The 17,914-nt window shown below is 40.7% G+C and overlaps 1 protein-coding gene across 6 annotated transcripts in view; it reads right to left on the minus strand.

Moving 5' to 3' along the window:
- Positions 1-3,912: 3,912 nt before the first annotated feature.
- ARHGEF9 (Cdc42 guanine nucleotide exchange factor 9) overlaps positions 3,913-17,914 on the minus strand; it is a 602,462-nt gene continuing 588,460 nt past the window's right edge. For all 6 annotated transcript variants that reach the window (XM_075323881.1, XM_075323882.1, XM_075323884.1 and 3 more), the window contains one exon: positions 3,913-16,789. In XM_075323881.1, the coding sequence (XP_075179996.1) occupies positions 16,602-16,789 (188 nt within the window). In that variant the 3' untranslated portion in view covers positions 3,913-16,601. The remainder of the gene's footprint in view (positions 16,790-17,914) is intronic.

Consider the following 17,914-nt stretch of genomic DNA (forward strand, 5'->3'; position numbering starts at 1 on the left):
GCGGACGTATCCACTACTCAGGACCAAGAGACTGCGTGTCCCTCCATCAAAAGGGATTGGGTGAGACCATTCCTTTTTTAATGCCTAAAAATTTATTGCATTTCATGTATCTGTATGACTGACCATTGTCAGTCAATGGAGTGCATTGCACCTTGTTTGTTTTTTTAGGTATTATTTTGTATGTTGTGTTTTTTCTGTCAATTGGACCACTGTCCTTTGCCTACAGCAACATCAATTTCCTTTATGTTTGTTTAGTTTTTTTCATGTGTTTGTTATTCTAGTGGCCATCACTATACGTGACCCCTCTGGGCGCGTGCCTATTTGGGTTAACCTACGTGATCAGGGTGTTTTTCACCTTTAGTAGTGATGGCTTTCAGTACCTGACTTGTGTGTTCTGGAGTAAACACTGTTGCTCCTACAAGTTTAGGAATAAAGGTGTATTTTATATGCTGATTTTGTACCTTATCTATATTTGGATTGCTATTTTACTAAAGTGTCGGGCTTTACCATAATTTGTCTTACTGCTGATGCAACAGGGAGGCAAAGCGCTGTAGCCAGTGTTCCCACAGCCAGACACAGAACAGTAAGGAGCAAAAAGCAGAGGAGGAGGACATTGTGAGCCCCTGGGATACACATGGAATGCAAATGAATTAAAAAAAATAGATTAAAAAAACAATCACTGATATATTTTCTCATGTTTTGTGCATTTTTGGGGTTTTAAGGTTCCTTTAATGTTCAACTACGAGTCTTCTGATGTATGAATAATCATTAACTAAAACATAGTTTCCCTTGATTTCAATCTCTATTAAACAAATGAGGAGGAATTTCTAATCCCTTCTACACAAACTTTTGAGACTTTTTGTCCATTTGCACTGGCCTCAGAACTTTTCTAAACTTTGGGACCTTGCAAAATGGAGCTTTTCCTACCCTTGCACAACAAATTGACTATAATGTATGCCAAAAAGATTGGTGCATCTTGTAACTTAAGTCTATGGACAGCGTAAATTTATTAAAAGGTGTGCATTTTACTACAGTAGCTATAGGTTTACGATTTGATCTCTGTTGTTCTCCTGAAGAAGTTGTGATACTTTGAAATGTGTAATTTAAAACTACCCATACCACTAAGTTGGATCTGTCAACCTATAGAGCTTACAACATCAAAACCACAATATTAGTATGGATGGCTCTATTGCACAACTCCCTATGAATACACCAAAAAATATATGCAAGCCAAACTATGTAATTCAATTAACAACATCTTTATTAGTTGCGAAACGCATGTCAGTGTGTTTGTGGGAGGCCGCGGCACCATTACGTACTTGGACCATCGGTAATATTGTTATGCATGACGGTAATGTAGATATAATCCCCCTACAGATAGGAATATATTATATACTTCTTATTCTTATTACTATAGATAGGGATTTTTGATGCATATGATCTTAGATTGGTTTTCCAGAAAAATATAATTTGTTACCAACATACATAAGTTCAAAATTATTGATAACAGGTGCCAGGCTTTCCTCATTTATTCCATCCATCACTTGGGTTGATCCATTCGATTTTATGTATTTTATGTATTTCAATGTATAATAAAGATGTTGTTAATTGAATTACATAATTTGGCTTGCATATATTTTTTGGTGTATTCATAACCTGTAGAGCTGCAGCAGTTGGAATCTTGTTCGACACCTTTTCAGTGTTGTGTCTCACACAATCATATCAGGTGGATGGAACCACTCTAATCATTACTTAATTTTAGATAACATCCCATTGATTTTTCTCTGTTCCCATAGCTATTTCCTTTTAGATATAAGACTGGCATATGAAAAGCCAATCTTCAAATTCCACCATAGTATTTTTCATGATATCACGTACCACCTAAAAAGAATAGTTCCTAGAAGGAACAGGATATCTAACTCTTCATCAATGTTTTTATTTCAGAGAAATATGAATGAAAAATGTAATGTTTTGGTAAGTGTAGAGCATTACCCTGACAAGGCCTCCTGCCATATATGTATAAACTTGAGGCAATGATCTTGTGATCCCAGATCCTACAAGGAAGAGTTGATATGATAAAGAACAAGGATCACAATGCATCAGTACAACGTAGTAAACAGTAACTGTATTTTTTGCCTATTATTTTAGGGTACAGAGTGTTTAAGGCTATGTGCGCATGTTGCAGATTTGTTACAAAAATTTTCTGCTTCCAATCTGCAACTTCTGGAAGAAAAATGGACCACAAAAAACAAATGTCTTTTTGGTGTGTTTTTGTGCCATGCAGTTTTTTCAATGAAGTCAATAGGGGGAAGGGTTAAAAAACGAAGGCAAAAATGCACCAACAATAGACATGCTGCAGATTATTTTCTGCACCAAATTTGCAAGGACAAAATAAGCAATGTGTGCACAACACTTCAGATTTATCATTGACTTTGCTGGCATAAAGATATACTGTATATGCAGTTTTGTGTAAAATCTGCACCAAATCTGCATAAAAAAATGCACTGTGCACACAGTGTATAAAGGTTTGATAGAAATGTCTGTGTTTATGCTCCAGTCACAGGAGGACTAAATTCCAGAAACAGCCAAGTGGGTCACTCTGCTATGCATTAACAATGCCTCCTATAGAGCTTAATGTGAGTTGGATGTAAATACTTTTATTCGTAAAAATGACAAAAGTATTTTAGGTGTGTTCACTCCTAGAATACTTTTGTCATTTTTTGGCATAAAAGTATTTACATCGATTTTTCTGGCTAACAAGGTACCACAATATAATTTTGTATTGTACAATTGCACATTGAACTATGCATTTCTGAAAAACCTGATTTATAGAAACCATTTTGTGGAAGCCATTTTTTCAGCATGTGGACAGCTTTGCAACAGTGATATACTTTGCTTATAAAGTGGTGAGGTCCAAAAGATAGAAGGAAGTTCTGGATAAGTTTCAATTTGCCATTGTTTTTATTCACTGTTTTAATGTGTTTCAGTCGTAGACACCATGATGGTAGATTGTGTACATAAATTTGCTCAAAAAATGATATGGTATATGAACGTAGGCTACTTTGGGATATCCTATGTTTGTGGACAGTGAATGGTAACAAGCCTCATCCCTATTGCTGTTAGATCTCATCCATACAGGTCTCATCCTAATAAGTGTCCAGTTTGTAAAAACCATAATATGGTGGCCATAGAAGCTCAGTTCCTCTAGAGGTATTCTTCCCTTGAAGCATAGCTCCTTTAATTCGCACTATACAGCAATGCACGAAGAACCCACAGCTCTATACACATGAGCCCTTAGGAGTTAAAGAGGTTGTCCACTACTTTTACATTGATGGCCTATCCTTTGGATATGTCATCAATGTCTGATGAGCCAGGGTCAGACACCCGGCACCCCTGCCGATCAGTTGTTCTCAGTCCCAGCGGCAGCAACAGGTAGCCAGAAATGCTCAGGTCCAGAGCTGCTTCATCTTCTGATAGCGGCCGCTACTGGGTATTGCAGATCCGCCTCCTATTGTTTAGAATGGGAGATGGATGTGCAGTACTTGGCCGCGGCCACTATCAGAAGACGGACCAGCTCCGGAACTCAGCATTTCCGGCTGCCGACGCCGGGACCGACAACAGCTGATCAGCGGGGGTACAGGGTGTCGGACCCCGGCCGATCAAACATTGATGACCTATACTAAGGATAGACCATCAATGTAAAAGTAGTGGACAACCTCTTTAATTTGCATTTACTGCTACATTGTTTGAGCCATATTGATAAAGTCACTTAGGAACTCTTTACTTGATCCCTTAGGATCTTTCCTAGCACCATGTCCTCCATAAGTACAAGTGTGCTCTGCAGCCCCATCCGAATTTCTGTTCTTCATCCAAGACTGGACTCTTAAGGGACAGACAATACCTGTAATCGTCTTGAGGTACATAACAGATGAACAAACAGTTTATTTTGTACAAAACAGATGCCTAGGCATTGAAGCTGGGCTATTAGTGACATTTAAAAAACAGTTTTAGGATGCACATATTCTTTTTAGAGCTGTAAGATCCAACACGTTTAATTTTTTTGTTTACATAAATAAAATATTTAAAAATACTTTAAAAATGCCTTTTTCCATTTTTTTTTTATTTCTCCATAAATATTTTTTTCTCATAAGGCTCAGTGTTTCTGACAACACTCTTTAAAACAAGTTTTTTTGTTTTCCTTTACACAAAACTTTTACATTTTTGTTTGACGGCGCCAAACAACCCTTTGTAACAGAACATAAGAGACATAACATTTGGAAACAGTAGCTAAATAACAAACCTCTTTGTTCTGACTTTGAATAAACCCGAGCTCTGATGTCAAGGTTTTTTTGGCTTAGAACAAGAAGAGCAGATCACCTTTTTTTTTTTTCTGCATACTAAAAAAAAATAACCATCACAATGATATTGATCCATGTACAATTCCACCTGTGTTTCTTTTTGCGCGAAAATAATAATAAAAAAAGGAACCAAAGTGTGATATCATGCAGAACTTATCTTAGCTACGAGAGATTATAAGTTCCCTGAAAAGTAGCTGCAAATAATATATTGGCGCATTTATCAAACGGAAACATGTGAGGAAGGTAAAATAATGATAAAAAAACACAAATACAAGAGTCAGTAATACAGAGTATGTTCCAATAGTCGTCCTATAGGAGGACGACAATCCAAATGTTGTATCCTAGAGGTGTCGTATTTACAATGTATGCTCCTGGAATGATTAGTGATAGACATCGGAGTCGTATTTTCTATATATACAGGGGGTCGTTCTATAAAGGTGCAACCATTCTTAGAAAAATAAGTTTTTGCTCCATTGCAGGCCCTATGTTTAACCCTTAATCTGCCTCATCTCTCTCACATTCATTTAAGGAAACATAACCTGCGCTGCCTGTATGAGAACACAGAACGTCAGACAACTTAGATGCAGACACAATGGCTTATGTAATGGAAACATGGTTGCTCGTGTTGAAAAAGGCCTTTGCTCTTGAGCACTTCATTGCTCATGAGCTCATCATCCTAATATCCCGCACTTGCAAAATGATCCCAAAAAGTCACAACAGGTCTGAATTTGCAAGTTCCGCGATTGGCTGGCTGTAAATATTTCAAGCAAGACATTGCAATTTGCCTACTGGCGGATACAGTTGGAAGAGGGCCCCTGTGCAAAAAAAGTAATTGGGCCCTTTGCTGGCCATGAGCTCATCATAAAACACAATTATACCTACTTTAGAGGTGGAAATGGGTCCCCTCACCTTTTGGACCCTTGAGTTGCACCAATGATATGTCTGCCCCTGAATTTGCCCCAGAAGTAGCTGAGGCTCACAATAATATCCTTTCATGTTAGGAAAGCTGGTGAATGAGCTCTAAGGCAGAGACAGACGGGATGGCATTTACTACTTCTCACCAGAGCAGCAGGGCACAGGAGAAACAAGACCGGAGAAGCTTTGGCACTGGTAGAATGAGTCTTTGGATGGAGTAGAACCACACAATAACGAGGCAGCCACAGGTGACCACAGTCCATATAACATAGGAGGTTCTCATGGCACATGAAATGGATAAAGTGTTTTCATTAACTTGTGCAGGATTTTTTTTTTCTTTTCACTAGTGGTTAGTATAGTTGCTGCAAAGCCGTTATACCCACCACCCAGGTGCCAACTGAATGTTACAACGATCAGTTTTACACACAAAGTGTCTGGATGCACATTCACAGGTACTAGCTTTGTGCAGAAGATGAATCCAGCTGCATATAACCACAATTTTCAGTTTGTGAAGACAGTGAAGGACAACCCAAAGTACCAGAACCTACTGAGTGAAGGGGTATTCCTAGCATGCAGCTTCTAAACGACCAGTATGCTCAACAAAGTCCCTACTAGTTGGCAGTGCCAGTAGGACAGCCCTTTTCCCAAAAAGAAGCACTTAATGCAAAACTGATGCACCGGGGATGATTTACCAAGCTATATGCCCCAGAATTCAGTAAACTCTCTTAAATACCCTACATCACATTTATTATGAATTTAAGACTTTTTTTGCCCATCATGATTGACAAGGGGCTGTGATTTATTAAGACGTTAGGAAACGAGGCATAGCCTAATTAGTAATCTCATGAGCTAGAGTTGAGCCATAATTTGGCATAATTTAATGGACCAAAGTAAGCTATCATAGATAGTATAAACTTTGAGTGGACAGTCTAAAGATTTTATCAAGCAGCATGAGATACTTTGATGATTTTTGGACCTTGCAAGGCTGTATTGGCTAATGCTGTACTTATACTGACAAATTAAAAACTTCTGTTTAGCGATTATCTTTCAGTGTAAACAGGCTTCCGATCAGCCGATGAATGAGCAAATGATCCTTTGTGCTGAGCAAAAAGTTATAGTTCTCAGTGGTGCATCGTTCTGTGTAACTAGGACTCAAACTGGTGAGAAACATGGCAGCGTATGTGCACAGACTGATCTTTTACAGATTGCTCAGTGCGCATCATTTACTGCAGTGTGCCATGTAAACAGGCTATTAAACAACTGTCAATTGATAAAAGTTTACCGATCAGTGGTCGGATGTAAATGCACATTAAGTTTACACTGACTAAAAGTTAGAAAGCTTTAGTATATCAGCCCCAATGTGTAATAGCCAGTGCAGGGTCCAAAGGAGGTGGTACATGATACTGGAACTCAGTGGACGCCTAAATCATGTTCTGCTCTTTCAGGCCTTGCCGTAGCCATATTCATGCTTATCTGCTTTGTGTTGAGTTTACCAATTTAAGAAAATGAAACTGAGCAAGGCCTTGTTTTGAGTTAATTGGATGAACCCTAATTAAAGATATGTATTTTTGCATAAGATCACTTCCATAATCTACATACACGTTGTTAAAAAATACCCTGACAGCCTATATAGGGAGATTGTATGAAGACAAGAAAAAGGTCTCTATGCTATGGCTTCCCTAATTCTGACCGACAGCTACTTGATGGAAGAATAAAATTATGAAGTACCCCAAAAAATTACAATGTCTTCCATCTGTAGCAGAAAAAATATTGTATCACCTCGTAAAGGCTGACAAGCCATATTGTGGGTCCGACACTGGCTGGATACCTAATCTGCTAACCATCTAGCTGTTGTCAAAACTCTGAGCCCCCCTCATACACACGCATGATAGTCTCAGCCAAGCAGTTATGTGTCTCTCTAGGACGAGGAGTAAGCCTCAGTCGGACACCTCTAAGGCTTCTCTTTATTAAGAAAAACAAAAGGATTGGGCATAGTAACCTGTTTTTCCTCAACATGTACCATCGGGGACATTCAGGACACACTATACACAATAGAAGGTTGGCCGTTGATGCTGAAAACAGCGGATTTGACCAGTATTCATCCATTGTATACCGCACCATACGACTCACAATGAGATTCATACAAAGCTGAATAGACAACAGTAATTCATAATAATGACTCATATAACATTGAGAATAACATGAAAGCTGGTCCAGTGATCAACGACTACAGGCTACATTAGATATTGTCTAAAAATAGCACCATTTGGATAAACACCCTGCTTTATTAATATACGAGATGGTCGCATTTGTCTCAAAATATCGATACAGAGATTCGAATGGGTTAATGGGAACTGCTACTATGTGCATTTCAAGGATAATATTAAATACTTAACTTTGTAATCTGTCATTTGTGGCACAATCCAGTTTTGGCATGCTTAATGGATTTTCAGCCTTTGTGTGGAGATGTACTCAGGTAGATCTATATATGCAGTGTTCAGTGTAAAATCTTTATTGTGCGTTGATGGTTTTGGTAATAAGAAGATGTTGGTGAGACAAAACTAGCATCACATATGGTTCTGTACCGCACTAGTGTCGATGCGCGTAGATTGCTGTAAAATGAAATTGACATCTTAAGTGCCGTAGTCACAGTTAACATTTCCACATCATAGTGGAAAAAGACAAACATCCCTTTCATGCTAAACAATTTATATATAACAACACTAAAGGCTCATTTACACTGCGTAAGAAAACAATTGCCAGCCTGGTGACATGCTTGCCGATTTTGGGTTATTTGATTGCCTGTTTAAACAGGCAGACCATGCCACATATGTGTACTGAGCAATCTGTAACAGAGTGCAGCCTTGGTTCTCGGCAGTGCAAGTCCTCTTTACGCTAGACGATGTGCTGCCAAGACCGAAGATCTTTTGAGCAGCATAAAAGATAAAAAAACAAGCATTTTGCTCATTCATTGGGTGATCAGCAGGCTGTTTAAACTGCACAACTGTCACAAAATGAGCTTTCCTGGCATAATTGGGCAGTGCAAATGGACCTTAAGTCATGATACAAAAGTCTGGGCTCCAGGAGCAACGTGAATGAGATGATCTCCCTTCCAGGGACAGCTATCGGGTGGTGTTGATGTGTACAGAGATATAACTTAACAAGTAGAGATATGCATGCCACTGTGTAAAGCCCAGTGACTTGTACAAATTTTAATACTAAGTAAAGATGGACGCCAACTGAGTGCAAAGCTGAAGAAATGTAGTTGTATAAGCTGCATGTTGTTGCAAGTAAATTATAACCCCTGCAGCCAGTCACTAGCCTTGTGCATTACACCGCGAAGGTCAGCGATTGGCTGCAGTGATCAGATGAGTGGAACGGATCATCGTCACTGCAGGAAGGTAAACCAAGTCCGACTGGGAGCACCAGGGGGCAATGCTGGAGAGGCATATCATTTAACCATAAATAATGTTTTAGGGTTTTTAATGTTATTTTCTCCATTTAGATACATTTTCTCAGATCTTGTAATCCCATTTAAGGGCTATGTTCCTAATAATCAACCCACCAGTCATCCTATGTCTATAATTTCTATTCAACTCTGTTGTCCACCTTTATACTATTTTATTATCTGAATTTAATTAAAGAGGTTGTCCACTACTTTGACATTGATGGCCTATCCTTAAGGGAGTGTTACACGCAGCGATATCGATGGTGAAAGCACCCGCCCCCGTTGTTTGTGCGTCACGGGCAAATCGCTGCCCGTGGCGCACAAAATCGTTTGGAGCCGTCACACGGACTTACCTGCCTAGCGACGTCGCTGTTGTTGGCAAACCGCCTCCTTTCTAAGGGGGCGGTTCGTGCGGCGTCACAGCGGCGTCACTAAGCAGCAGCCCAATAGAAGCGGAGGGGCGGAGATGAGCAGGACGTAAAATCCCGCCCACCTCCTTACTTCCGCATTGCCGGCGGCCGCAAGTAAGCTGCAGGTCATCGTTCCCGAGGTGTCACACGTAGCGATGTGTGCTGCCTCGGGAACGACGAACAACCTGCGACCTCAACAATCCACGATATTTTAAAAAGGAACGAGGTGAGTATTTTCCATCGCTAACATACGTTCCTTGCTGTCACACGCAACGACATCGCTAACGATGCCGGATGTGCATCACGGAAACCGTGACCCCAGCGATATATCGTTAGATCCGTCGTTGCGTGTAATGGGGCCTTTAGGCTATGTCATCAATGTCTGATCGGCCGAGGTCCAACACCCTGCACCCCCGCCGATCAGCTGCTCTCGGCCCTGGCGGCGGCAGCAGGCAGAAGGAAATGCTCAGTTCCGGAGCTGCTTCGTCTTCTGATTGCAGCCGTGTACTGCACATCTGTTTACTATTGGTTAGAATGGGAGGTGGATGTGCAGTACCCGGCTGTGGTTACTATCAGAAGACGGAGCAGCAACAGAACTGAGCATTTCCGGACGCCTGCTGCCACTGGGACTGAGAACAGCTGATCGGCGGGGGTACGGGTGTCGGACCCCAGCCGATAAGACGTTGATGACCTATCCTAAGGATAGGCCATCAATATCAAAGTAGTGGACAACCTCTTTAATTATTGATATAAAATTGGATATCCCTTTTTCTGATCCAAAGCGCCGAATTTCCTGACTGATCAGTAGTCCAGCTTCAGCTTAGTTTAGCTGCCTATATCCATCACCAGAGGTAGAATAGGAGTTTGCGCCATACTTTTATATTATAGGGTTCAATGTTCAGTGTGCGGAGAGCTTGTAGGCATCTTTAGCAGCAGCGGAAAATATTATCTCTATGTTATGCTGTACATATGAACCTCTGTAGCAGAAAAATATAGTTCCTTCCAATTTAAGGATATATAAAAAATATTTAGAGGAAAATTTGAGATCTAAACTTATTTGATGATGCTATCTTGTCTTTAGTGATAGTGTATTGTAAGCCTAATTGGCTGACACAATTAGCTAAGGGTTAGGAACCCCGGCAGACAATGATGTGTCATGTATAATGGAGATAGCAAAAAAAGGTATGAAAATCCTTGACCTCTGTGTAAAGCAATTTGTTACCTATAATACATGGGAAATACTGGCCTGGCCCGTAAGCACCTAGGTGGTACTGAACTTATTTTTATTGTTTATTTGTTTCAAAATGTAAAATAATTTAAGATTTTAAATAGTCTTCCTTAATAATTCTCTACCATTTTGCTGCTGTAGAGTCTATGTACTTTATACAGCTGGAAGTGAGAGATTGAAAAGCACACTGCTCCTCTCCGCTTTCTCCATCCCTTCTCTCAGTGTTAGGCCTGCGACACACATCCGTGCCGCCGGCACGTGTTTGTCATTTTTTACACGTACCGGCGGCACGGAGACACGTTAAGCAATGCTACCCTATTGTAGCAGGCACACACACGTAAAACCACACGGAACGTGTGTCCGTGTGCGTTTGTACGTGTGTGCGTTTTTCAAAGCGCTGACATGTCACTGTTTTCTCTCGCAGCACGGGTGTCACACGGCCCGCACCCGTACCACACGGGTGTAGTGTGGATGCGGTCCCGTGTGACACGTGCCGGAGAAAACACACGTGTCAGTGAAAAAAACCCAAAACATTAACTCACCTTCTCCAGCTCTCCTGTCTCTGCCGCTGCTGCCTCTTGCTGCCGACCGCCGCTCATGATTCTCATTTAATATTCACTTCACTGCCTGGCAGCAGCAGCAGCGGGGAGACGGGAGGGCTGGAGCCGAAGATCAGCACCACGGACAGCAGCGCGGACAGCAGGAAGGACCAGGTGAGTATCGCGGATAGCACACGTAGAACACATGTGGCCCGCATGTACCAGAGACACGTACTTACCTGCACGCAACACGCAGGGGAAATACGTGTCTCTCGGCACGTGCGTGAATTTCACGTGAGTGTGGCAGAGGCCTTAGAGGTAGCATCAGGGAGTGAGGATTGTACAAGGAAGGTCAGTGTGTGGAAATGGAGGAAAGCATGCAAGTCTTCATTGAGGGCAGACCACAAAGGCAGTGAGAAGAGGGAAGCAGACGCACAAGGTAGGGAAAAATCACATACTCTTCATCATCATTGTCTATCAGTACAAGAGAGATGAGATCCTTTTTGGACTTTCAAGAATACATGGGATGGCAGCATCCTAGGCACACAGACTTGACATCCATCATCAGATACTAGGAGAGACACGTCCATGTCAGAAAAGTCTAGACTAGGAGCAGGTTATAAACTACATATCAAGGTAAATGAAAATAAATGAGGGGATCTAGATTGCAGGCACATAATGCACCATTCTAGCCACTAACATGTAAAACTATTTTTTAAAGTTGTCCATAGGCTTTAATTCAAAGTAGGGAACTTTCACAAGTAATAATCTCACAGTGGGCAGCTGAGGCAAAGGTATTCAAGTAAATATAGTCGGATATGTCTGCAATGCGGGGAACCAGGCCACAATATCAGGCAGCAGGTTTTACAGGTGAGAACAACACAATCTGTATAACCAATCACAGAAAATGAAAGGTTTCCAAAATAAACCACTATCCATTACCCTTCTCAGGTGTCCTGCACCTTCTTGAAAACTAATAACACTTAAGACAATATGGACTGATGGGTAAAGGTAGTCTGTCAGATAAAAGAGCAGTTTGATCCAGAGCCAGGCCCTAAACTTTGATACAAACATGGCTGCATCTGCTGTCCATCTATAATACCAGTTAATCAGAGGTAGAAAATCCAGATATACATATTTTTCATGAAAGGTTGTTTAGCAGAAGGTGCATTCAATCTTACCACTACACTACATAAGTCATATCATTTATTGCAAATTCCACTTATTGACGCTAATGGTTTGGGTGTGTACTCATATGGGTGTATTCATATGTATCTAGTTGTAATATAGCTTTGAAACCACCCTATAATGGCTCATGTAGATGTCTCACACATATGCCATAAAGCTCTGATGATTAGAAGAGTTCACATTTGATAAGACCTGGTCTTCTGGCGTCTTGATGCATTCTTCTTAAGATGCGAAGATTACATTAGAGGTATACCCAACAGATGTCTATTGATGCTGTATTACATCTATGTACGAGGCCTAAGGATAATATTCTGCTAATACTAAAATATCAAGTAATATGAATCAGCAGGGAATACCCCACTGATGTGTAGAGAAATACATTATTTCAAGGGGAGCAAAATAGAACACACCATTTTCTTAAAAAAAAAATGGCCACCACTGCACCAGGCACTGCTGCCGTAAAGCTGATCAAACGCTCTCAATGGCTGTAGACAGAACGTTTGGTCACCCATAGAGATGCATACAAGGCTTAGCCAGTCTTGCGTTCATTTTGATTTGGTTTAGGAGAGTAAACTATGGCCAAACCCCTCCTGTGAGGACAAAGGATCAGACATGTTGAAATTAAATGTGCGTGATCCTTGCCTATTCATATATCTGTCATGTGCACTCCATATACACATACTAGTCAGCTAGTCTTGTTGAAATTGACAGGTATGGATGACTTTTCCTCTATTTGTATGGACACCTTAAGACCAAGGGTTGTTACCCACAAGGCAGGTATCTAGGGCAGGATAACTTATTGATTGGTGAGGTTCCAACAAAAGTGACCTGCACCGATTGGGAGAATGATGGCACTCTTCTCCCCGTTAGTAGAGATGAGCGATTCTGAGGTTCCATGTTTGGTGTTTATAGCAAATACAGATTTTACAAAAAAAACAGAGTTTGGTTTCCGTGATCGGGTGCTTTATGTATGAACATCATTCATGCAAGCATCGCTGTGCTCTGGTACGCTCGGTACTCAGGTGTAGTACTAGCCACTTGCAGTGGTTGAATGGCTCTCACTGGGGGTAACAACAACATGATCGGATGTAGTGTGCACCCCCCCAAAAGAAAATTGGAAAAACCACGCCCATCTTCCCCCAGAAGTGATCTGTTTGTGGCTACATGTAGGCGCAGACCCATATTGTCCAATTAGTGACTTCCAATGGGGTTCAGGTCTCAAACCAAACTTTATATAAAGTCCGGATGGAGCCACCGAACCGAACTTCCAAGGGTCCACTCATCTCTACATATTAGAATAGAGCGGCAGTGCGCATGTTCGACCGCTGTTCCATTCATTCCCAATAGGGGTTGGTGAGGGCCGCTTTACTTGTTTGTTTTCTAGCAGTCCTATAGAGAATGAATAGAGCGGTGCTGGTGCATGGACTCTGGCACTATATTCTAATGGAGATAAAATGTACCCGTTCAGCCTATTGGTGCAGGTTCAAGCCTCATCAATCAGCAAGTTACCAGGTATACTACATTTCCACTGGAGATCCCCTTTAATACAAAGCTCCACAGCACAACAATCCCCTGCAATCCAATCACCCACAACAATCCTATTGTCTGTGCTATGCTGGAATAACCTAATGATGTGTCATTATCTATGCGCAATAGATTGAGCACCTTCTTATATATGCAGACACCGGTACTTATAGCAAGTTCTTGTGTTCTCAGATAGATTATAAGTGGCAAGCGCGTGCTTACAGAATTCTAATGAGTGATGACATTGCACTGATAAGAATGCTGCGGGAAACTGGAGGAAGGGACTGACACGTAACCCGATGGAGTCATGTTGTATATAGCATCTGTAGACTATAGCTATCATGGGATCTAGCTGTATCTTAGATTTGTGTAGGGAAACAGAACAATGTCTCGTTGTGCTCTGATCTCAAAACAGTAATTACTCTTATATCCCTGAATAATGAGCAGATGTGATACTGTATAAAACACTTAGAAAAATAGAAGTAGATTTTAAAAACGTATATAGGTTCAGTGATTGTGTAATGGATCCCATGTACTCATCTCCCAACCTGACATTCACTATGCCTGTCTTTCATATGATTGTCTTCAGCTGGTTGGAGTTAATACCCCAATGACTAGAGATCAGTGCATCCTGACGTGTTGTGTGAACATGTCCGACTGAGGGGTCAGACGAGTGCCTTCAGGGAAGACCAAGAAATGTTATCTTTCCTAGAAAGTCATAGTCTCATTTTACCATATGTTATCCAGTGTTTATGATTGAGATTTTCAGTCTTTATACATCATATAAACTCTATGATTAACTATTGTACTTCCTAATCGCTGCTCGAAACAACTAAATTCCCAAGCGGTTATGGTTAGCAATTGATGTTGTACACTCAAACCATCAAATAGAATATTAAATGTTCAGTTTGGCTTTTGATTAAGAAAAAGCAAAATCAAATACACCATTTATGGGATAAGACGATAATGACGATGGGCAATTCATTGTCTGGAACCAACAGTAAGAGTGGATGCACCTTCACGTTTCGTGACCTAAATCGCTTGCCTTTTCTTCCTGATGGTGATCTATAAACAGCCAGTCCCAAGGCGACTAGCACAGGGATCATTCGGCACAGTGAAGGTGGGTACGGCTGGCAGTAGTGAGCTCGGAGAACTAGACTCAATCATCAAAGTGTTCTAGGAAGAGATGCAGTGTAGCAAGACGGCAGGAGGACGAGAAAAAAAAACAGCCACACTCTACAAACAAAGGGACAGGATCACCTTGGGAAAGCAATGTAAGAGATGAAACAAAGGAAACTGTTTAATAAGCTCTGACACCATCTTCCTCTTTACTCAGGGGGGACACAGACCCATTTAAGTGAATGAGCCTATCTGCAGCATGGGAAGGTGTACTGAGCAGCATACTAAATACCAGAGACTGGAAACGGCAGAAGACAAACCAGAGGAAATATTTCAAAGAAAGAGAACACCTAGAATATGACGATATATGTGAAAATAGATAGATCGGGCCGGAAAAGGAAGGCAATAGCTATAAAAGTACTCGTAAATACCAATGTGCAGAGAAGCTTATAGACTTGCAATAAGTGATCCAGTATGTAATACTAGTTTGACATGTTTGAAACTCAAGCCAGCACCAGGACTGGCAGCGATTATTACAGTACGCTGCTGCCCTTCCGGCTAAAGTGCTCTGCACGGTACACGTGAAGCCTTAGGGATTCTACACCATGGACGTTATTGCCATTTTTTGACAAGGGACTATTCCATATACCATGTGTTTGAAACTCCCAATCAGACATGGCTTCAGGCATCACCTATGCAGAAATGAGAATGCAGCATTAATGTATACCAAAAGTGTAGGACATCAAAGCAGCAAATCTGGTCTGTTTTCACATGGTCCTTAAGTTACAAAGCTCACAGTGACTCCAAATAATAAGAATGATGGGCTATCTGTGCTGCCTTACGAAGGCATTCTGAGTTATATGGGAAAAAAAATTAAAAATCTAAATTAATATTTGCAATTAAAAAAAAAATCTAATAATCCCTGTTTGATGGACTTTATCCCAGAACATCTATGGAACAAGTAAAGCAATAGATAGACGGCACAGTAGCTAGCAGACTGACCGGGAACTACAGAGCTCTGGCACCGCTAAGACAGTGGGAGGATCAATATACAACCAAGAAGCTAATTCTTTCCTTTCCTGCAACATTAGACCTCCTGAACGAACATAGATTTATACACAAAGAGTAGATACAATGCACAGGCAGTTTAGGGTGCTGTCTCTGCGACTTCATAGGACGTGCATCTGTAACCCGACTTTACCCTCCGTAAGCTTCGCCGTTTGCCTTTTTGTGCCGGAAAACTATGTTGAGAATTTGACCACTTTCAAAATGGTTGCTCTTACAGAAGCAATGTTGATGAGGAAATGGCAAATTTTTCAGGACCAGGAGGACGGACAACCAATTGATGGCCCCACTAGATCTGAAGGGGTTGAGTGAATATTATGAAATGAAAGCAGGTTGTGTATTTTACTTAGGGTGCTTTCCATTAACCACGGTATGTTTTCTCTCTTAATTAGAGAGAAAATGTTCTTTGAGCAAAATGTGCAATTTCCACCAAATAATCCAAAAACATTAGTGGTCACTATCACGGAAAGCAAGTGAAGTCCTAGAGTCCAAGGAAAGAAACAGCAAGCGTCTTGTGACTATGACTGAACTCTTCTTAGAGAGAGGAAATGTTTTATGGAGCTTTTCAAGAGTAGAGCAGTTCCTGTAGTCCGACGGGAAAAAAATGAAACTTTTTTTTAAGGAAAAAAATAAAACAACTGTTTAAAGTTAGTTTTCCTGTCTTGTTTGCTATTTTTTTGTATTTGGTCCTTTCATAGTTTAGTTGCAACAGTGCTTCTCCGAAAAAAGGTCCATCTATAAATATAATTTCTTTTTCTATTTTAATACTCCTTTCTCAATATATATTTATATATTTATATATTTGTATTATTTTTTGAAAGGCGTCAACCTGCTGAAGTTTTGCCAGAATGGGGATTGACTTCTTCTGGGTTCGGTGAACTCAAAAACTTGTGGTTGGTTTATGCCGTCGGTCACCATATACTGTCCTTGAATTGCCCCGGGTTCCTGAGGCGGCGGGTATGCTGGAGGGACCGAGCGTGGACAGCTGACGCCAGCTAGGAGAGAAACACACACAAATTTGATTATATTAGATTTTCATTTCTGGAATCTACATATCTATTATATCATACATAGTCTCTTATCCTGTAATCCTTTTATATATCCTCTCTTTTTCCCCTAATACCTTTTCTACCATGGCATGGAGTGCTGTCTGAACTGGTTACAAACTTATCAAGAAAGCACCGCACTTTTCCAACACAAACCAAAAGAAATGGCAAGTTTGACATATTACAATGAATGAATGAAAACAAATATATGTTTCATTAATAAAGCAACAATAATTGAATTCTCCTAGTTATCTACAAATAGACTAATCCTTTATTCCTGTCCTTAACTTACATAGGGAAAATTTTGCTCATTTTTTTAACACAGACTGATATTTTCCTATCTATTCCATTCTTCTAGATGAATTACAATGCTTTTGCCAAGATCTGCCTCAAAATAAACATGAAAGGGAACATACAGATAGTTGCATCAATGTCTCTCATTAGGTATAAGAAGAATTGGCTAATTGTGGCCAAGATTATTCTCTTTTCCCTTTCATAATAAATGTGCACCCTTGGCTGATCACAGCTGAGAAACCAGAGAATGATCGGTGGGATGCTATTAAAGGGAAGCTGTCTGCTGTATCATGCCGCCCAAACCACAGACAGCAGAAGAGGAAAGGATCCGGCACAGACTCTTCTATAGTAAAAACATTATAATCTTTATTCCAAGCATTAAAAAGTTAATGTGGAGACCAAAACAGTGTACAAGCAAAGAAGGAAACTTTACGCGTTTTCGGACTTCAGTAAAAACAAAAGAGTCCTTAATCATAATCACTTATGATTAAGGACTCTTTTGTTTTTACTGAGGTCCGAAACTCGTAAAGTTTCCTTCTTTGCTTGTACACCGTTTTGGTCTCCACATTACCTTTTTAATGCTTGGAATAAAGATTATAATGTTTTTACTATAGAAGAGTCTGTGCCGGATCCTTTCCTCTTCTACTCTTCACCACAGTGTTACCGGCTGGGACCTGCCGGTGGATACCGAGCACTTGTGAATGCAACAATCCAGGCTACAGGTGAGCTGAAACTCTTTTTCCTTCTCCCAAACCACGGACAGCATGAATCAGAGCCTGG

This window comes from Anomaloglossus baeobatrachus, chromosome 9 (assembly GCF_048569485.1).
Source record: "Anomaloglossus baeobatrachus isolate aAnoBae1 chromosome 9, aAnoBae1.hap1, whole genome shotgun sequence".
In the NCBI taxonomy this organism is placed as follows: Eukaryota; Metazoa; Chordata; class Amphibia; order Anura; family Aromobatidae; genus Anomaloglossus; species Anomaloglossus baeobatrachus.